General features: G+C 41.9%; 1 protein-coding gene across 1 annotated transcript in view; it reads left to right on the top strand.

The window, feature by feature from the left end:
* The window catches only part of ITPR2 (inositol 1,4,5-trisphosphate receptor type 2), a 724,583-nt gene extending 707,397 nt beyond the window's left edge, over positions 1-17,186 (top strand). Inside the window, exons 56-57 of the mRNA XM_007949781.2 lie at positions 16,182-16,343; positions 17,100-17,186. Of these exons, the coding sequence (XP_007947972.1) occupies positions 16,182-16,343; positions 17,100-17,186 (249 nt within the window). The remainder of the gene's footprint in view (positions 1-16,181; positions 16,344-17,099) is intronic.
* The last annotated feature ends 976 nt before the right edge of the window (positions 17,187-18,162 follow it).

Genomic DNA, 18,162 nt, shown 5'->3' with positions numbered 1-18,162 from the left:
ACACACATACATACATACACACACACATACATACACATATCTCCAAATACACACGTACACACAGTTTCAATTCTCAAGATTTGTAATATCTAATTAAGGAGGCAAGACATATGCTCTAGAGTTAGGAAGCAATTTAAAAGTTAGTCAATATTATCAGATGACTCACGGCAGCTGATTGTCATGGACCACCTGTATAGAGCAGCCAATCATGACCAGACATCACCTTCTTTAGTCTGACTAGCTCCATCCTGTGTTGAGGCTGAGTTTTACATGTAGAAATTGTTTCAGTAAATGTTACAATTTCAGATTAATAGTCCATAAACAGAAACAATCAGTAAAATGTTTCAAAAGGAATAAAATGTGTAACACCTGAATAGCCCAGTTTTAAAATTGAATAATTATTTGTGAAATTGCACAAAAATTAAGAATGCAGCACCTACTGCAAGAACAATATCTAGAGTGGTTGTTCTCACACTTTAGTAGGCAGCAGAATCACCTGGAGGGCTCGTGGGTGGGCAGGTTGTCAGGCCCCATCCCCAGAGAAATGGATTCTGTAGGTCTGAGGTGCCTCCTAAGAATTTGCATTTCCAACCATTTCCTATGTGCTGCTGCTGCTGCTGGGGAATATGCTTTGAGAACTACTGACTGCTCCTCTTAAGTAATTTGAAGACAAGGGAAAATAAAGATTAAACAGTCAAAAGAACAATTAAAGAAAATGTCTTAATAACACAAATTAGTAAAAGCACAGAAGCTGGTGAGCCAGCTGACTGCAAACCCAATAGAGTCCCATTACAACAGGTGAGCTCTAGGGTGATAACCACGGAGCAGCCTTTACTGAGCAGTTCTTTGCAATTATAAGTTTTGGTGACCACTTATTAAGTAGTTTTCTCTGAAAGAAAAAAATGACCATTCTTTTTTTCCCCAAAAGAGGATATTTAAATAGTCTTTTAGCAGATTTACCCATATTTTTGCAAGACATGCCTAAAAATATAATAATACTGTATGATATTATATTGTGATATGATATAGTATAATATATGCAGGTGATCCTCAGGAAGGTATGACTGATGGACAACTCCTGCTTGCCCTTTAATGTGATGTAAATTTGCAGTCACTTTGAAATGATTGAACCAACTCCTACTTGCAGCAAATTCTTCATCCTAATCACCTGCATTTGTACATGCAGCTTTTAAATTGTTGAAAAGGCTTGGAGTCTTTTCTTGCACTAAAGTAGGGCTAAATAAGAACCATTTGCACCCATTCAGACCCACATACAAATTACACTTACAGACTTAAAGACATAGTTAGGAAAATACACACACACACACACACACACACACACACGAAGTCTCAGGTTACAAATGAGATCTACTGCCCACTGTGTCTTTAAGAATTTGTAAGTAAGTTGTAACAGGCGCGAGCAGTTCTTCTTTAGCCTTACTTTAGTGCAAGAAAAGGTTCAAAGCCTTTTCAATATTTTAAAAGCATGTGCAGCAAGTGAAGGTGATTGTGATGAATTTTTTGCAAGCAGAGGTTGGTTCAATCATTTCAAAGTGAGAGCAAATTTGCATAACATTAAAGGGCTAGTAGGAATTGTTAGGAAAAAATGCAGCAAAGTGTAAACAGTAGCATATGATTTAGCTTTGGTGTTACAAGATTTCTGAGGGTGTTTGATTTTTTTTCCCCTAGGCTCTTAGATACAGTGCTTTTTTGTAAAGACACTTCATATATATGTTTTAAATTTTCTTCTAATTCTACATGTAAATATATTAATCTTAATTCTCCTCCTAATAAGCTACATAAATGGAGATGAATATCATGATCATACTTCAAAAATTTCAGGGGAGTCCTGCCTGTCAAGATATCAGACAGAACTTGCAGAAAAGTTCTTTTGATTTACAGTTTAGTAAGAAATTTATCAAGCTGTGGATTGGCTAACATATGTGCTCAGCCAAATTATTATTGTTCATGAGCAAAGCACAAATTCATTGAGTCATTTGAGGCTCAGCATGGTTTGAAAGTCTAAAGCCCTCTCTTTAGGCTTTTTTTAAAAGATGAATACCAGAAGATTCCTGGACAGACTCTTGGGGAAAGTTTGGGCAGAACCCCTTATATAAGTCAAGAAACTCTCAGATCTCCTTTCTCTAGGCCTACCTGAGTCTAGTGCCACTACCAGTTCTTCCGCACTTTTACTTTTTTTTTCTAAATTTGAAAGATAACTTGCCCTTTTTTGTTTTTGTTGTTGACTTTTGGAAAGGACAATCTTGATGTAAACAGGTTCCTTTAGGAGAGCAATATTCAAAATACATATGTAAATACAGAATAACTAAAAGACTTATGAAGATTAGTAAGCCATTAATCCAGTAAACTGAAAATTCAGTTGGTAATGGGTGCAAAGGTCAAGAGACTTTTAAGGTCAAGAATGTCTTTTGTGTATCAAGTGACTTCCATTGTCTTCCTGGCTCTGTCAGTATCTTCTGGTATATGAGTTTTGGTCAGTGGTTTAATTTAAATTATCTTTGAGGCCTCTTTTATCTTTATTAGCAAGAGGCATTCTCCAGTGGTTCCACAAACTTCCAGAGGTGTGAGCTGGCTTCCGAAGAGAACGTGGAACAAGGGATATCATAGCTGCTGTAAGATGGATCTTGGCTCAAGGCAAAAAATACCAGAAAGATATTTACCTGTGTTTTATTGACTATGCAAAAGCATTTTATTGTGTGGATGCAAAAACGGCAAGGAGGCCACATGTTCTGACCTCCTCTAATCCCACAAGAGGAAGGCAGAATTACCATCAATAGCACAAGGCCTATTCCTACAAGGCCAGACATGCTGCCTCCCTCCAGCACTTTCACCAACCGTTCCTCCCAAAGCACCCACCACCTCTCTCCTGGGTTCGATAATTCACTGCAGTGGCCACACACAACTCACGGATTATGGGGTTTATTAGGGAAGCACCACAGGCTATGATTCCAGTTCAGGAAAAATGCTCAGTCTCTCTCCCAGCCCACGTCCCTCAGCCAACAGTCTCTCACAGTCTCTTTCCCAGCAGTGCTGGTTCCTCGGTGTCTCACTCAGCAATGCGTGTCTCTTGCATCTCTTTCCCAGCAACGCGTGTCTCAGGAGCCCGTGTCTCTTTCAGCAGCACGTCTTCCTCCACCAGCTGTCAGAGAGAGTTCTGCCTCCAGGAGGCCTCCTTTTGAGCCCGGCAGGGTGGTCAAACTAGCCAATCACAGCATCAGAACTCTAAGCACATGAGAGTGGACACCTCCCAGAACATTGTTTTGTGCCACGCCCAACAGAAATACTCCAGGTGGACAACTTCAGCAATCAGGAGCTCTTCAGTTGCTCATAGAAAATCCCACCTTGGGGTTGACAAAGACATATGGGTAGAAAAGCCACACTAAGTAATTTACTACACTGCAGTGGATCATAACAAATTGTGGATAACATTGACAAGAATGGGAATTCCCGAACACTTAATTGTACTCCTGAGGAACCTGTGCATTGACCAAGAGGTTGTCGTTCTAATAGAACAAGAGGACACTGCATGGGTTAAAATCAAGAAGGGAGTGTGTCAGGGTTGTATCCTTTCCCCATACTTATTCAATCTGTATGCTGAGCAAATAATCTGAGAAACTGAACTATATGAAGAAGAACGTGGCATCAAGATTGGAGGAAGAATCATTAACAACTTGGGATATGCTGATGACACAACTTTGCTTGCTGAAAGTGATGATGACTTGAGGCACTTACTGATGAAGATTGAAGAATACAGTCTGCAGTATGGATTACATCTCAATATAAAGAAAACAAAAATCCTCACAACTGGACCTGTAAGCAGCATCATGATAAATGGAGAAAAGATTGAAGTTGTCATTGCTTGGTTCTACAATCGATGCTAATGGAAGCAGCAGTCAGGACATTAGACAACATATAGCACTGGGTAAGTCAGCTGCAAAGGACCTATTTCAAGTGCTGAGGAGCAAAGATGTCTGAGGTGCACCTGACACAAGCCACGATATTTTCAAATCACTTCATATGCATGTGAGAGCTGGACAATGAATAAGGAAGGCCTAAGAAGAGTTGATGCTTTTGAGTTGTGGTGCTGGCAAAGAATACCGAAAGTACCATGGACTGCTAAAAGAGCTACAGATCTGTCCTGGAAGAAGTGCAGCCAAAATGCTTCTTGGAAGTGAGAATGCCTGACTTCATTTCACCTACTTTGGTCATGTTGTCAGAAGGGACCAGTTCGTAGAGAAGGATGTCATGCTTGGTAAGGTCGATGAAAGAGGGGAAGGCTTTCAATGAGTTGGATTGACACAGTGACTGTGACGATGGGCTCGAATATGGCAAGGATCATGGAGCTGGCACGGGACCAGGCAGTGTTTCATTCTGCTGTGCATAGGGTCGCTATGAATCAGACACGAGTCAACGGCACCTAACAACAACAACAGTTTTCCAATGGTGTGCTGGTAAATGTTAAACAACTAGTTTAAGGGCTGGGGGGGGGGGAAGTGGCCCTGATTGTGGCATTTGCCTATTTCCATGGTATAAATACTCCTAACATGCCTGATTTCAAGATATCAACATGGTATCTCATAAATGACTCTATCATTTGGGCATGACCCAATTCTCTTCTATGGAGAATAACTGTGGAGTCATGGCCCAATATTCCATTTTGGGAGCTAAACATCTACCACATTAAACATGTTAACTAAATAGTTTGAGTTCTGTGAATGCAGTCTTATCCTCCAGGAAAAACTGTTGTCTGTCAAACATGTATTCCAAAAAACTCATTTCTGTTCCTTCTTTTCTCCTTTGTGTTCAGAGTCTTTTCCTCTTGAAACATTTGTAGAAAGTCAGCAATAGGAATGTAGGAGCATGTGGTGGCAGATCCTCAGGTCCCTTGATCGCTCACAGCTGCTTGGCAAATGAGCCTCCTCATCACTGCATTATCAGGGTGTTTCCCCAGATTCCAGAAACTTTTGACTGATTGGGCTCTAATCCCTGAGTCTGATTCTGTGGTGGCTTCCTGGAATCAGCTGGTGGTGGCTCAACATGGCTCTGGGTGTAAGGTTCTACTCCTGTCTCTGAGTGTTCCCCAACTTAGTTTCTGTTCAAGGTTGGATCCAGTACCCCATCCTTCACAGCCTTCCAGAAACCTCACATCACAGGTGATGCCATAACAGAGCCCTTCTGTCCTTCATATTCCCAGTATTGACTTGGCAATCTGGCTATATTTTTTGACAAGATCACTGTAGCTCGCCAGGATCTCTAATCATCTCTTGGGTCTGGACCCTCTCAGACCTCACTAACCCTGGAACACTTTGTCTTCTTGCTGTGGCTCTGTCTCTGGATGCTCTTGTCATTTGGGAACAGATCAAGACCTTACCAATAACAAATGTAGAGACCTACAGCCCATGGTTAGCTGTGTCAGGGGTGGCAGACCTAGGACCAAAAGTGAATGCACAAGAAATTTCACTCCTGTGTGCAGCCAGGCCCTCTCACTTGTGGAAAGAGAGAGTTCCTAGAAGAAGATCTGGGGAAGACAAAAGTAGGTGGAGTCAGCTAGGGAAGCATGGTAGGTTCTTTGAGGCTGCTCACATTCCAAGCAGTTGTCCAATGAACAAAGAATGTCCACTCACCGCCACAGTCACACAGCTAAGCTGAAGGGTCCGTGTCACCTTGTACCAACTTCTATTTTCCCAAGTCACTGCCACGAGCGCTGCTTTTTCAAAATTGGTGCTTTCTCAGGTTACCTGGGATAGGTAGGCCTTGTTGGTCACAGTTCTCTCAGCCCCCCGATAGCTGAGACCCACCATCTGGCATGCAGACCAGATCTTCACTGAACAGCTTGTTGGTGATGGACCAGTATATGCGTGCCTCTCTGCCTCTTAGAATGCCTGTTGCAGTAGGCCATAGTCCTCTCTGTTGTCTGGCTTTACCAGTACCCTACCAGTTTGGAAATGTTCCCAGAACAGGTATACTTATCCACTAGTCTTTGAAAGGAGCCCTGGTGGCACAGTGGTTAAGTACTCAGATGGTAACCAAGGTTGGTGGTTCAAATCCACCAGCTGCTTTGTGGCACTCTGTTTCCATGAAGCTTTGCAGCCTTGAAAACCCTATAGGGCAGTTCCACTCTGTCCTGTAGGGTCATTATAAGTTGTAATTGACTCAACAGCAATGGGTTTTTGTTTTCGCTTAGTCTTTGAAACTCTAGAGTCCTAACTCTTCCTGATGTAGCAAAGCTTTTTAGTAAATGTTTGTTGAATTATTTTTGATTCTGTTTAGCTGAAAGGTTGCCACACTCATCTGGCTTCTAAGGGCAGAAAACCATCATAGAGCCTTCAAGCATCAACCCCCACCAAAGTTTATAGCCTGCAGGACCATGGTGTGGGGTGGGCAATCTAAACCTCCCTGTACCCGTGTGCTAGGAATGGGCCAAGTCTCTCTCCCATCATGGTGTGCTGTGCATAAAACAAGGGAGTGGTTGAATCGGACCATCTCTCAATCTCTTTTGGTTTCTAAACCTATGGCCCTGCCAAGATCAATGTCATTTTCATTCTAATAGTCCCCTTCTTAATCAGCACTTTCACTGGATCTATTTTCCTCTTTGCCTTTGGAATCCATGATAGATTAAACATTGTTCCTGGAAAACTCCCCAGACTAGCAGCCATGGTCTCACAACACCTTGGAGCTGCTGCTGTAGAGAAGCAAGGCAGAGCACAACAATCCTAGTTGCTGTCAAGTTGACGCCACCTCATAGCCACCCCTTGTATGTCCAAGTGTCCACAGGGTCTTCAGTGGTTGATTTTTCAGAAGTAGATCACCAGGCCATTCTGACACATCTCTGTATGTACTCAACCCATCCAATTGTTAGTCAGCAGCCAAGTGCATTAACTATTTACACCACCCAGGGACTCTATGGCAATGATTGTGTTCTTTGGTGTCATTAAGTAAATTCCAGCTGACTCATAGTGATCCCATGTGAGAGTAGAAGTACCACATATGATTTTCTGGATTGTAATCTTTACAGAAGCAGATCATTAGGTCTTTCTCCCATGGAGCAGATTGGTAAGTTCAAACCACCAAGCTTTAGGTTAGCAGCCAAGTGCTCAGCCATTGTGTCAACAGGGCTCCTTATAGCAATGATACCAATGGTTATTACTCACTGAACATAAGTTAGCCTCTGAGGGCTCCAACTACTATGCACATTGCTTAGCAGTATGAGGAGACTTTTTATATTTGTATAATACTTCATATTGTTCAGAACAATACTCACACATATAATATGAACTTGATATTTGTACATTTTGATTTTAAAAATATTTATCAAAGTATGACAATGACATGACGAAATAATTCAATACACGTCTGCTCTGGAGAACTAGTCCATTTAAACTTTCTCAATTTGTGCAAATTTGGTAGTCTACCATATTTACAGGAAATGCAAAAGGAAGAGACAGCGATTGTAAATAATGGCTGGAAAGTGAATTATCGAGCCTTGTTACGTGTTATTTTTAAAGGAGAAAAATTTGCCATTCTTCCCTGACCCTTTTCCAAAAAATTTCCTGATGTTTTTCATATACCTGTTATTCCAGGAGTAGTATTTTACTTTTCAAAGAACACAGCTAGATCTTTCCTCTCTCATTTCTAATCCTTAATGTTAGCAAAACAAGAGTCTGTTTTCTAGCCCAACTTTCCTTCCTCATGACCCGGTTCCTACACGTGAACCAATGAGCCTCTTTGTTGCCCATATCAAGCAGTGCTTGCTGTGCAAAAGTGGAGTGTTCTGCACTAGGCTAGAGACCCAGACACCAGTGCTGTGGGTGCCACTTTTAACTTTTTGAGATGCTGCCTAACCTATTGTCAAGGTCCCCACTGTTCTTGCAGAGGTGAGAAGCACACCATAACCCTACTTAAATTGGGCAGAGATGGGGATGGGGTACATGAGACACCTCCCTTTGCTGTAGTGATTACTTTGACTTCAGAATCTTTGCTCCATATTTTTTTTCCTAGAACTGAAGTTCCAGGGAAGCAGGAGCAATATCTTTCCCTCATGCATCTTGCAGTAAGTGGGTAGTAGGTGCATTGGTACATTCCTTTTCTGAGCCAGTTCTGCTGACATCTTCAGATCAAACATGCAGAGAGGAATGAAGTGGGTCATACTGAGGCTCTGGGGAAAATGGCATAGTCTTCACACACCTTGGTCTAGGAGAGTTTGCAGATGAATAGTAGAATGGAGCATGCAGTATAGACACAAGGCTAAGAAGAGGATAGGAACCAAGAAAATCGTTAGAAAATGGTCTTATCTGTGAGAAATGTGACAGCATCTTCCAAAACATATCAAAACAGTATGGAAACATAGATGAAAGTCCTTTGGAAATGGTTTGTTGATAACATGTTATAATACATGGTATGTGCAGTGTGATGGCCTTCATCAGCAGTATTTCAGAGCACTCTGCAAAATCACAGTGAACATCCAGCATTGGTTCACTTCCATCAGTTCCTGTACATACCTCTGTGATATATTGCCCCTCTGATAAACCAGCCCCTCTAATATACCCTGGAAGAAGCAATCGAGGGAGTTCAAGCTATAAAAAAAATAAAAATATTCTCAATGTAGTGTCTGTTTTCTTTGGCAAGTTTGAATGCTAAGCAATGACATCTCCATTAGATGTGGAAAAGTAGCCCAGTGCAGTGAGAGAAGCCCAAGATTCCTGGTCTCCCGGGGTGAAGTTCAAAACCTAGCTCAGTGATTTATATACACTACTATGTGACCTCGAACAAGTTACTGAGCTTCTTCCTAACTTGGTGTTAAAATGGGTATGACAACATTTGTTGTTGTTGTTGTTGTTATGTGCCGTGGAGTCGGCCCCGACTCATAGCGACCCCTCCTTGGGTTTCCGAGGCAGTATCACTACGGAAGTAGGATTGCCCAACCTTCCTTCCGAGGAGTGGCTGGTGGGTTTGAACCGCCAGCCTTCTGGTTAGCAGTCAAGTGCTTTAGCCACTATGCTACCAGAGCTCCCATGACAACATTTACCTTATGGAATTGTTATGAATTTTGGCATGTCTAAAGAGCCAACAAATGGGATCTATTGCTATGATGTAGAACTCTGGTTCTTGCTTAAAACTTATGGTACTTGCTATCTTTGTAGTTTTCATGCAGGGAAATTTTAATGTGTACCCAGCAAAGCTAAAAAGACATAAAGCAGTTTCTCCAACCTTTGGCTCACTGAAATGAATTTCATTACATCTTAATCTCATTCTGATGTGGAGAAAAATTATTACAATCTTTAATGTTTTTGTTCTGCATGTGTCTAGTTAAGTATATGTAGTAATAGATTATACACAAGCTATTCCACTACATGATGTGGAAGAACTAGTCCTACAGTGGGAATCAAGTGCAGGGACATCTGCCACCATTGTGTAGCAAGACTTCAAGGAAACCTAAAGTTTCTAGGTGTCAGGCTGGGCACTCATAATATGCTGGTTTGGGCAATGTGGTTTCAAGGTTGCTCCTAGTCTAAATACTATGTTTCTGTTTACTCACTTGGCAAACCGAAGGCTTCTTTCAGCAATTTGATTTTTAAAGCTTTCTTTGCATTCTTAGCTCACAGATTGACAAGTTGGAAGAGATGTTACCACCTAGGGTAACATTCTAATTTTACAGATGAGGAAACTAGAACTCAGAGATTTAGGTGTTTTTCCTTGCATCACACAGCAAGGTTTTGGCAAAACTAAAACCAGAACCCAGGTCCCCTGACTCTTAGATCTGTGTGCTTTCCACTGTGTAGCATTGCCTCTCTCCCACAAACGGGTATCATATTTAAGAACCAAGTAAGAAATATAGCACAGCTCATCTTTGAGTGACACTGACAACCTAAGCATTTTATTTGAAGAACCACTAAATTAAATAAGTCAAAATTGATCTGACTGTGGGAAGGACTATTTAAAATATTTTTACACTTCTATTGATCTACTAGACGTCAGAAAGATATGACATTATTTGAATGTAGAAATAGCAAGGACAGGAGGTTTCTATGCTGTGGGTCCTAAAGAGACTCCTCAGAGATGTGTCTAGTTCATCTCTGAAAATTTGTGTGTGAGAAACTTTGAGGAGCTCTGTATTTCTGCTCACTGAGTTACTAGGATCCCACATTGTTACTTCAGAGTCTAACAGTTAATCCACAACTTCTATGACTTTAAGTGACCCTGTCACCAAATATTTGCATTCCTGGTGAAATAAGGAAATGATTTCATGTTGACTAACCAAAGTCAACCTGGGAATCTAATAATCATGTGCATGATCACAAGATGTACTCAGCCTATATGAGTAAACCAAGAAATGACAGATCGGATCAAACTGCTTTGTTAAATGGCAAAGATGTTTCAAATCAACATGGTGAAGAAAGTACTGTCTTGTTAACTAATAACTGTTCTGAGTATTTGTCTTGTGGTTGTGCCTAAGGCTAGGGTCTGGGAGCGCACCCTTCTCCTTAACTGCTCAGGATGGAGCTTTGATGAAAGCTGGTCATTGTGCCATTAGAGCGGAGAGAACTTTCTGGTTGTTTAATTGCAGCAACTTTTAGTGAAAAAGCATGCATAACATTTGTGTTAGTTAAATTTGTATGTCAACTTGGCTGGACCTGGTTGAGTGGGCAGCTGGTGGTAGTTTTTCCCCATGATGAGACTGGCAATCAATTCCATGGTGGGATCTACCACAAGCAGCTGAGTACTGTCTTAGGGAATGTGGTCTGCTTCCTGTATATAAGCAGAAGCCTTGGGGAATGGTCTCTAGCTTATGGCATGCTTGGACCCTGTATATACCCATGTTGTTGTTCAGCAGCCTGCCATGCTCTGCCGATCTTGGGAATTACAATGGGCTTAAATTAATGGCCTGCCATATGGTTTGGTAACATCCGGACTGTGCCTTTTTATTTGTCGACCTTGGGCTTGTTAGCCTCAGCATCCAGTAGCAGCCTGAGTAAAGAGATGCCTCTAGCTTCAGTGGGCCTGGAGCAAGAGCCAGAGCTGAAACCCAAGGTCAAGAGGCTTTCACCGAGCCCCTAGAGCCTGGCACTTTGAACTTGGACTTAAAGCTTCTAAACTGTGAGAGAATAAACTCCTGTTTGTTAAGGCCATCCCATTTGTGGTATATTCTTGTCAGAGTGGCACTAGGTAAGCCGAACAACATTTATTCTAGCAACATTGCTGTATGTGAGTCAATTTTGGTGAAAAATATATTTTCTGTGCTAACTAGCCTAAAGCATTTGACTGCTAATTAGAAGGCTGGCGGTTCAAACCTACCAGCCACTCCTCAGAAGGAAGGTTAGGCAATCTACTTCCATAGCGATACCGCCTTGGAAACCCAAGGAGGGGACACTCTGAGCCGAAATTGACTTGACAGCAGTGAGTTTGGTTTGGTAACCTTAATGAAAGCTGTTCAGTTGTGAAACACTTTTAAGACTGCTTTCAACAAAAGAGGACAAAACAATTTAAATTAGCTCTTTATTTTTCCATTCAGTGAAAGATACAAAATAGTCAACTCAAGACTCTTAAAAATTAAGAAATAGGACCTTAAAACTTTATTCAATACTGAAAAAAAACTATAAATTGTATTTAATGTCAGATTATGGTCAGTGGAGATATGGGGAGAAAGGAGGAATGAAACTAAAAGCGGAAAGGTAGAAGAGAAAAGACTGAGAAACAAATGAATGGCAATGAAAATAACAGAGAAAGATATAAGAAGCCAAAGAAAGGAAAATGATTAGGAACAAAAAGAAGGTTAGAAGAGAGAGAATAACTTTTAGGAATTAAGAGAAAGGGTAATAGTACCTTGTAGCTTCCCTACCTAGGACTTACGCACAATTTGTCGTTATTTTCATCATCATTTGATTGAAATCTCAGTCTCCTTCTAGGCTATAAACTCTATAAGCCCAAGAATTGTGCTTATTTTTGTTCATACTAAACACAAATAAGAATCATTAAGTGAGTGGATGAACATAGGAGCAAGAAACAGCATATAGAGGGGGAGAGTTCCACATTCCAAATAACTGGGGTGATGATCCACAAGGTGCTGCAGTTGTTTCCTCAAAAGCAAGAGACCATGGACTTGACTAACTCCAGCCCTATGGACACCTACACTGGCATTTCTTTGGAGGCTTTTCTTCTGAGGTGCCTCTGGCTGTACTGGAACCCCCAACCTTTTGATGTTTATAAAGCACTCTGTTTTGCACTCTCTGTACCAGTCCACACCTTAATGTTCATCACCCCAGGCACAGTTTCACAAACACTCACCCATATTCTCTTTGGAAGTTGGCTAAATATAAGAACAGCATTTTGCCTCTGTTTCTGTGGAAAACTTTCTGAAGATGGGTGTTCTCATCATTCCTCATGTTGGGCATCACTATGTCTCCTTGTACCTTCTCACCCCAGGCCCAGCCTTATGAGGGGTTCCCAAACATTTCTGTTCAAACAGCCCCTCTGGTATCCTGTTCTGTTATAGTCCACCTTTCCTCTTGCAGATGCTGCCCTCTTGGCTTTTTTAAGAGAATCCCCTTTTCCTTTAGCCCTCTCGTAAAAGCTGCCTAATTTCCCTACACTCCTACACCCACCCCAAAAGGAAGGATCCTAGAACCTCAGCGGAATCTTGGTTCTTTGTGGCCAAGAAATCGTCACATCTTCACTCTCACGTAAAAGTGTGCTGTTCTAGCCCTTCCCATCACTGACCCTTTCTCAAAGATTATGACTCTTCACCCACAGCCTTCTTATCAGTAGCCTTCCCCCCAGCTACTGACCTCCTTCAGGATGACTTCAGGGGCTTTGTGGACAATCCATGCAAATTCAGCAATGTGTGCTTGGACTAGTTTTAAGACACTCCCACCCATGGCTGTGACCTGGAACTTTCATTTCCCAGGTTGCTCCACTTTCAGAATTTTAAATTTCAATATTTTCCTTTCTGTCCACAGACCCCTGTCCTGCCAACGGACCTCAATGCAGACAAATCTGAATTGGAATCTCAGTTAAATCACTTGTTAGCCTCAGTTTCTTTATTTGTAAAGCTCAGATTATGATAGAAGCTAAGTTTATTGGGTTGTTGAATAGAGCGCAGTTAAGTGACTTGCAGAATGACAGTTGGATTCATTCATTCAATCAGTCCTTCAACATCTGTGCCAGGTACTCAGGCATGCAAAGTCTGCTAAGGCAGGTGGCTGCTCTCAAGGAGCTTGTGCCTTAGGACCAGTATCAGTTGCTGTCCAGTGGATTTCAACTCATGGTGACCCCACATGTGTCAGAGTAAAATTGTGCTCCATGAGTATTCAATGGTGGTTTTTTGTAAGTAGATAGTCAGACTTTTCTTCTGCGGTGCCTCTGGGTATACGCGAACCTCTAACCTTTTGATGTTTATAAAGCATTTACCATAGGTCTGTTTCTCATTCTCCCTACCAGTCCACACATTAATGTACATCACCCCAGGTACAGTTTTGTTGACAGTCCTAACTTCCCTTCACTTTTGTCTGTTTCCCTCATCTGCCTGTCCACCTTGGCTGCTGCTGTACAGAGATCTTTGCTGGTGCCATTACAAGGCATGGTCTCCCACTCTTCTGGGCTATCCTTCTGTCCCACGATATTTAATGGGTCCATTTGGGCTCCCTCTGCCCTTTCCCCAAAATACCTATTTCAGATCTTCCCCCTTTGCGCCATCTCCCTATCCTGCCACTGCCACAATTGTAATTGTGTATCTTTGTCTTTCTAGACCAGGGTTCTTACATGTAAGTGCACATAAAATTCACACACATTCCCTAAGAGATTCTGATTTGCTGAGAGGTCATGGGGACAGAATCTGCAGTTTTAACAAGCAGCCCCAGGAGATGTTGATATGCACAGTGTACAGTCAACTCTTTGAAGAGTCCTAAGCCATAGAGTCCCTGAGTGATGCAAATGGTTTATCCAGGTGACTGCTAAACAAAAGGTGGAAGGTTCAAGAACACTCAGAAGCATCTCCGAAGGGAGGCCTGGCTAGCTACTTCCAAAAAACAGCCATTGAATACTCTGTGGCGCACTGTTCTACTCCTACACACGTAGGGTCGCCATGAGTTGGAATCCACTGGACAGCAACTGGTACTGGTCCGAAGCCACAAGCTCTTTGAGAACAGCCACCTGTCTTAGCAGACTTTGCATGCCTGAGTACCTGGCAATAGATGTTGAGGGACTGACTGACTGAATGAATCCAACTGTCATTCAGCAAGTCAGAGTCAGTTACTGTGCTCCTTTGAAATGCTAATTAGCTACAGCTGTTTAAGTGCAGTTCACAATGTTTCAGTTTGTGTTTTTTTTTTTTTCTTAGTCCTTTATCAACCCTTTCACTGCCATGGGTGTCTTAATTCCTCGTGCTGCTGTTACACAAATACCAAAAGTGGGTGATTTTAAAGAACAGAAATTTATTTTCTCACAGTTCTTTATGCTGAAAGTTCAAATCAGGGTCTCAGCCATGCTGATTTCCTCTTTGAGCCTCTCCCCTAGTTTCTGGTGTCTGCTAGTAATTCTTGGGGTTGCTTTACTTGTAGGCAATCCTCTTGTAGACTTCTGTCTCTCCCTATATGTGTGTCTCTGTGTCTATTATGGGGTATTTATAACACAGAAGTGATTGGGTTTAGCATCTACCCTATACTGGTATGACCTCAACTGATTACTTTATATTAGTGATTACACTAAATTAGATTATATTATGGAAGGGAATCTGCTTTACACAAGGCCATTTAATTAAAATCACATGTAACTACTCTGTGACAGCAGCTGGACTAGTATTTGCCCAAACACCTGGAAATCATAGCCTGGCTAAGTTGGCAGATAAAATTAACCATCAGAGGGAGCTATAAAGAACTGCTTTGTTATTCCTTGACTGGCAACAACAACAAAATCCAACCCAAGAGACCGGGTGAGATTGCGATTGAAGGCCAGAGATAAATAGGTTTGGGTTTTCCATTGTATTTAGGGAAGGAAAGAGCTCTGTGGATGCTCATTCTAGGGATCCTCCAAGCAAAGGTAATTGTAATCACTTCAAAGGGCCTTTCTGGAGGGGAAAGGATCTTAAACAAGAAGGTCACTACAATAAATGGTGGAAGAAGGTGACATAGAAAAATAGGTAGACAGATAGAGATACAGACTGGCAGACACAATCAGTAGTGGAAAGGCTTACCTGGCTTCAATCCCAGCTCTCCCATCTACTAGCTTCTGAAGTTGGCAATTAAACTGCTACGGCCTCTAGTTCTTCATCTGTAAAATGGGAACAATACGATTCAGCTTGCAGAGCTTTATTGAGAATTGAGAAAAGTAATACAAGTAATGAACAGTGATTCTATGATATCAGGCAATCGGGCAGTTTTTGAGAGGGCTGGGAATCTGGGCTGTCTCCGTGGCAGTGGTGGGTAAAAACACTGACAGGCATACATTGGTACACACACTCATGTACACACATCCACATGCACACACACACCTACACTTACTCTTCCAAGAAAAACAGAAGTAGTATCAGCTCTTGCCCTCTGGGGAAGTCAGACTCTGAAACTTTACCCCCATTGTAAGAAAATGTTTCCAAATGGAGAAGACAGTAACCTGGGGCCATGCCCTCCCACTTCCCTGTTCCCTGAGTGGAGCTCAGTGACCAAGCTGCTAGGAAGCCTGTATTGGGGAAGTAGGAGGTGAACTGGCATGGGTGGCTAGAACTGAAACAATTCTTTAACCACCCTTCTATTCCACCACCCCTTTCTCTTCTGTGCCAGGGGTGGAGGAGAAACAGCTCATGCCTGTGCTTTACCCATACACACTTGGATCTGCTTTCCCCACCTCCAGACCCTACATCATCATTCATCTAGATTCTTTGAATGCCCACAGGGCTCATGGCGCTACACTAACTGCTTCATCCAGGACCTCCCTGGGAGCCCCTAAGGAGGAGTGTATTCCAGATCTTCCCTCAGTCCATGAAAATCAGTATCTACTCGCCCATCCCTCCCACCCTTTTCCACTCCTGGCCAGAGTTGAGTCCTACCTTTTGAGTTGAGTGGGAGGAGACTTTGATTTAAATGTTAATAATAATGAACCTCTATAACCGTGCTTTATGGAACTTCCTATTACCTTCCATACTGATCCCCTTGTTCCTGAACATTTGCTCATAGGAGAAGAATTTGGACTGGTTTCCTCGGATGCGAGCCATGTCCCTTGTTAGCAATGAAGGTGACAGTGAGCAAAATGAGATTCGAAACCTGCAGGAGAAGTTGGAATCGACCATGAGTCTGGTCAAACAGCTGTCGGGTCAGCTGGCAGAGCTCAAGGAGCAGGTCAGTGCTCGGGAGATGGAGCTGGGTGGGGTGGAATTACTCTCCACCTGGGTAAGTGGGGGCCAGTGAGAGAAATCATTGTCCACAAAGGATTGTCTTCCACTTCACGTGCCATGGATGAAACAGTAGCACCATTAAAAAAGCAGCCCCACATTGTGCTGTAATACCAGCAGCTCAGCAAGCAGAGGTTTCTGCTTATCCCCGACCCCCATTTTTGTGAAGGCATTTCTCCTTCTATGGAAGAGGGAAGGAGGGAGCAAGTGCCAAAATACAAGAACCTCTTTTGCTTTTTGATAGAGAATCATATTTTCTGGTGTCATAGCAATTACTAAACTCATTAGAAAGGTAAATCACCATTCATATTTGTCACTTCAGTGCTATAATGAAACCCCTGATAATATAAAAGTAGTAGCTTTGTTTAAAATACTATCTACACTGTGATAGGTATTAAAATGACTAGGATGATGGTGATGATTACGTGACAAGCATGCTTTGCTTTAAAAGAATCTTGGTTCTCTCTTTCCCAACCACAAAGAGGGTTGCTCTTTTTCTCTGTTTATGGAAATTCACTTTTTAAAAATATATATATATATATTTTCCATTTAAAAAAAAAAAAACATATTCTCTATGATGCCAGAAAGACTTCAGGAGCTTGGGAAATATGGACCCCAAGCTGTGGTGGCTCATCAGCACTAGGAAAGAGTGAACAAATCAGCTCAGCTCTGTCTCTCTCTCTGTCTCTCTCTCTTTCCCCAGATGACAGAACAAAGGAAGAATAAGCAGAGACTGGGCTTTCTGGGATCAAACACACCCCATGTGAATCATCACATGCCACCACACTGATACCATGGGGCAAAGCCGTGACTAGCCTTTCATCAGCGCCCTGCCTGATTCCTGAATAAAGAACTGAGATGGAGGAGAGTGAACAGTGCCTATTGTTGAAAAGTTAAAAACAACCAAGTGCCAAGATGTTAAGTGGTTTAGCTCTGAGAACAATTTCTAACTGTGTTTTCATGGTTGAGAAGACCAAACCTAAAATGCAGCAGCTAGAAAGCACACCTCACACATTCTTAATGCAACATGAAGTAACTTGCTCTAATGGATGGAGGGGGCAGGGGGGAAGGAGACACAGGACAGATATAACTACTTTTACTAAATCAGTAAGAGTCAGTTTTGTCTTAAATACTGGTGGCAACTTTGGCATGGTTGGTTGGAATTTGTTTTTTTAAAATTGTGACATGTAAGTTAGTGATAGAGGACATAAGACTTTAGTGTCAAAGTTTTACTGAGAAAAATAACTGAAAAGATTAAAAATGAAGGTGGGAAGAAAAATGTTAATGCTTCCACTCTGTAGCTGTCACAGGGCAATTTCCTTATTGATAATATGAAACACAAAGGATTTACAGCTCTAGGAACTCAGCGTTTTGCAGCTTATGCCCCTCACTCGACCACGTAACTGGAATGTGATTGCTTTCTCCTTGGCTCAGAGGTGCCCTGTCAACATGGAGCACAAAGGAGATTTTCACATAACTTGTTAAAAACATGTTCTAAGTCATGCATAGTCTAAGAAAAGATTTGGGGAAGAAAATGCTGACAGTAAGCCCCAGGGAAGAATAGTTTAGATCATATGTATGTTATTAAAATGCATTGAGATTAATAAATGAAAAAGCTTAAAGGTGACAGCAGTTATTGAGAAACATAAAGTAGTGGCACTGGCTTTAAGAAACATGGAGTACAAGCCATCTGATTCATGTTTGGTCTCCTTAAGGAACTGGGAATTTTTATTTATCCTAATCCTGCATAAGGAAAAATAATCCAA

The sequence above is a fragment of the Orycteropus afer genome, unplaced genomic scaffold, assembly GCF_000298275.1.
Source record: "Orycteropus afer afer isolate SDZICR_OR568_19922 unplaced genomic scaffold, OryAfe1.0 scaffold00254, whole genome shotgun sequence".
Lineage (NCBI taxonomy): Eukaryota > Metazoa > Chordata > Mammalia > Tubulidentata > Orycteropodidae > Orycteropus > Orycteropus afer.
The sequence above is the reverse complement of the archived record's forward strand: the minus strand, read 5'-3'. Positions and strand labels throughout refer to the sequence as shown.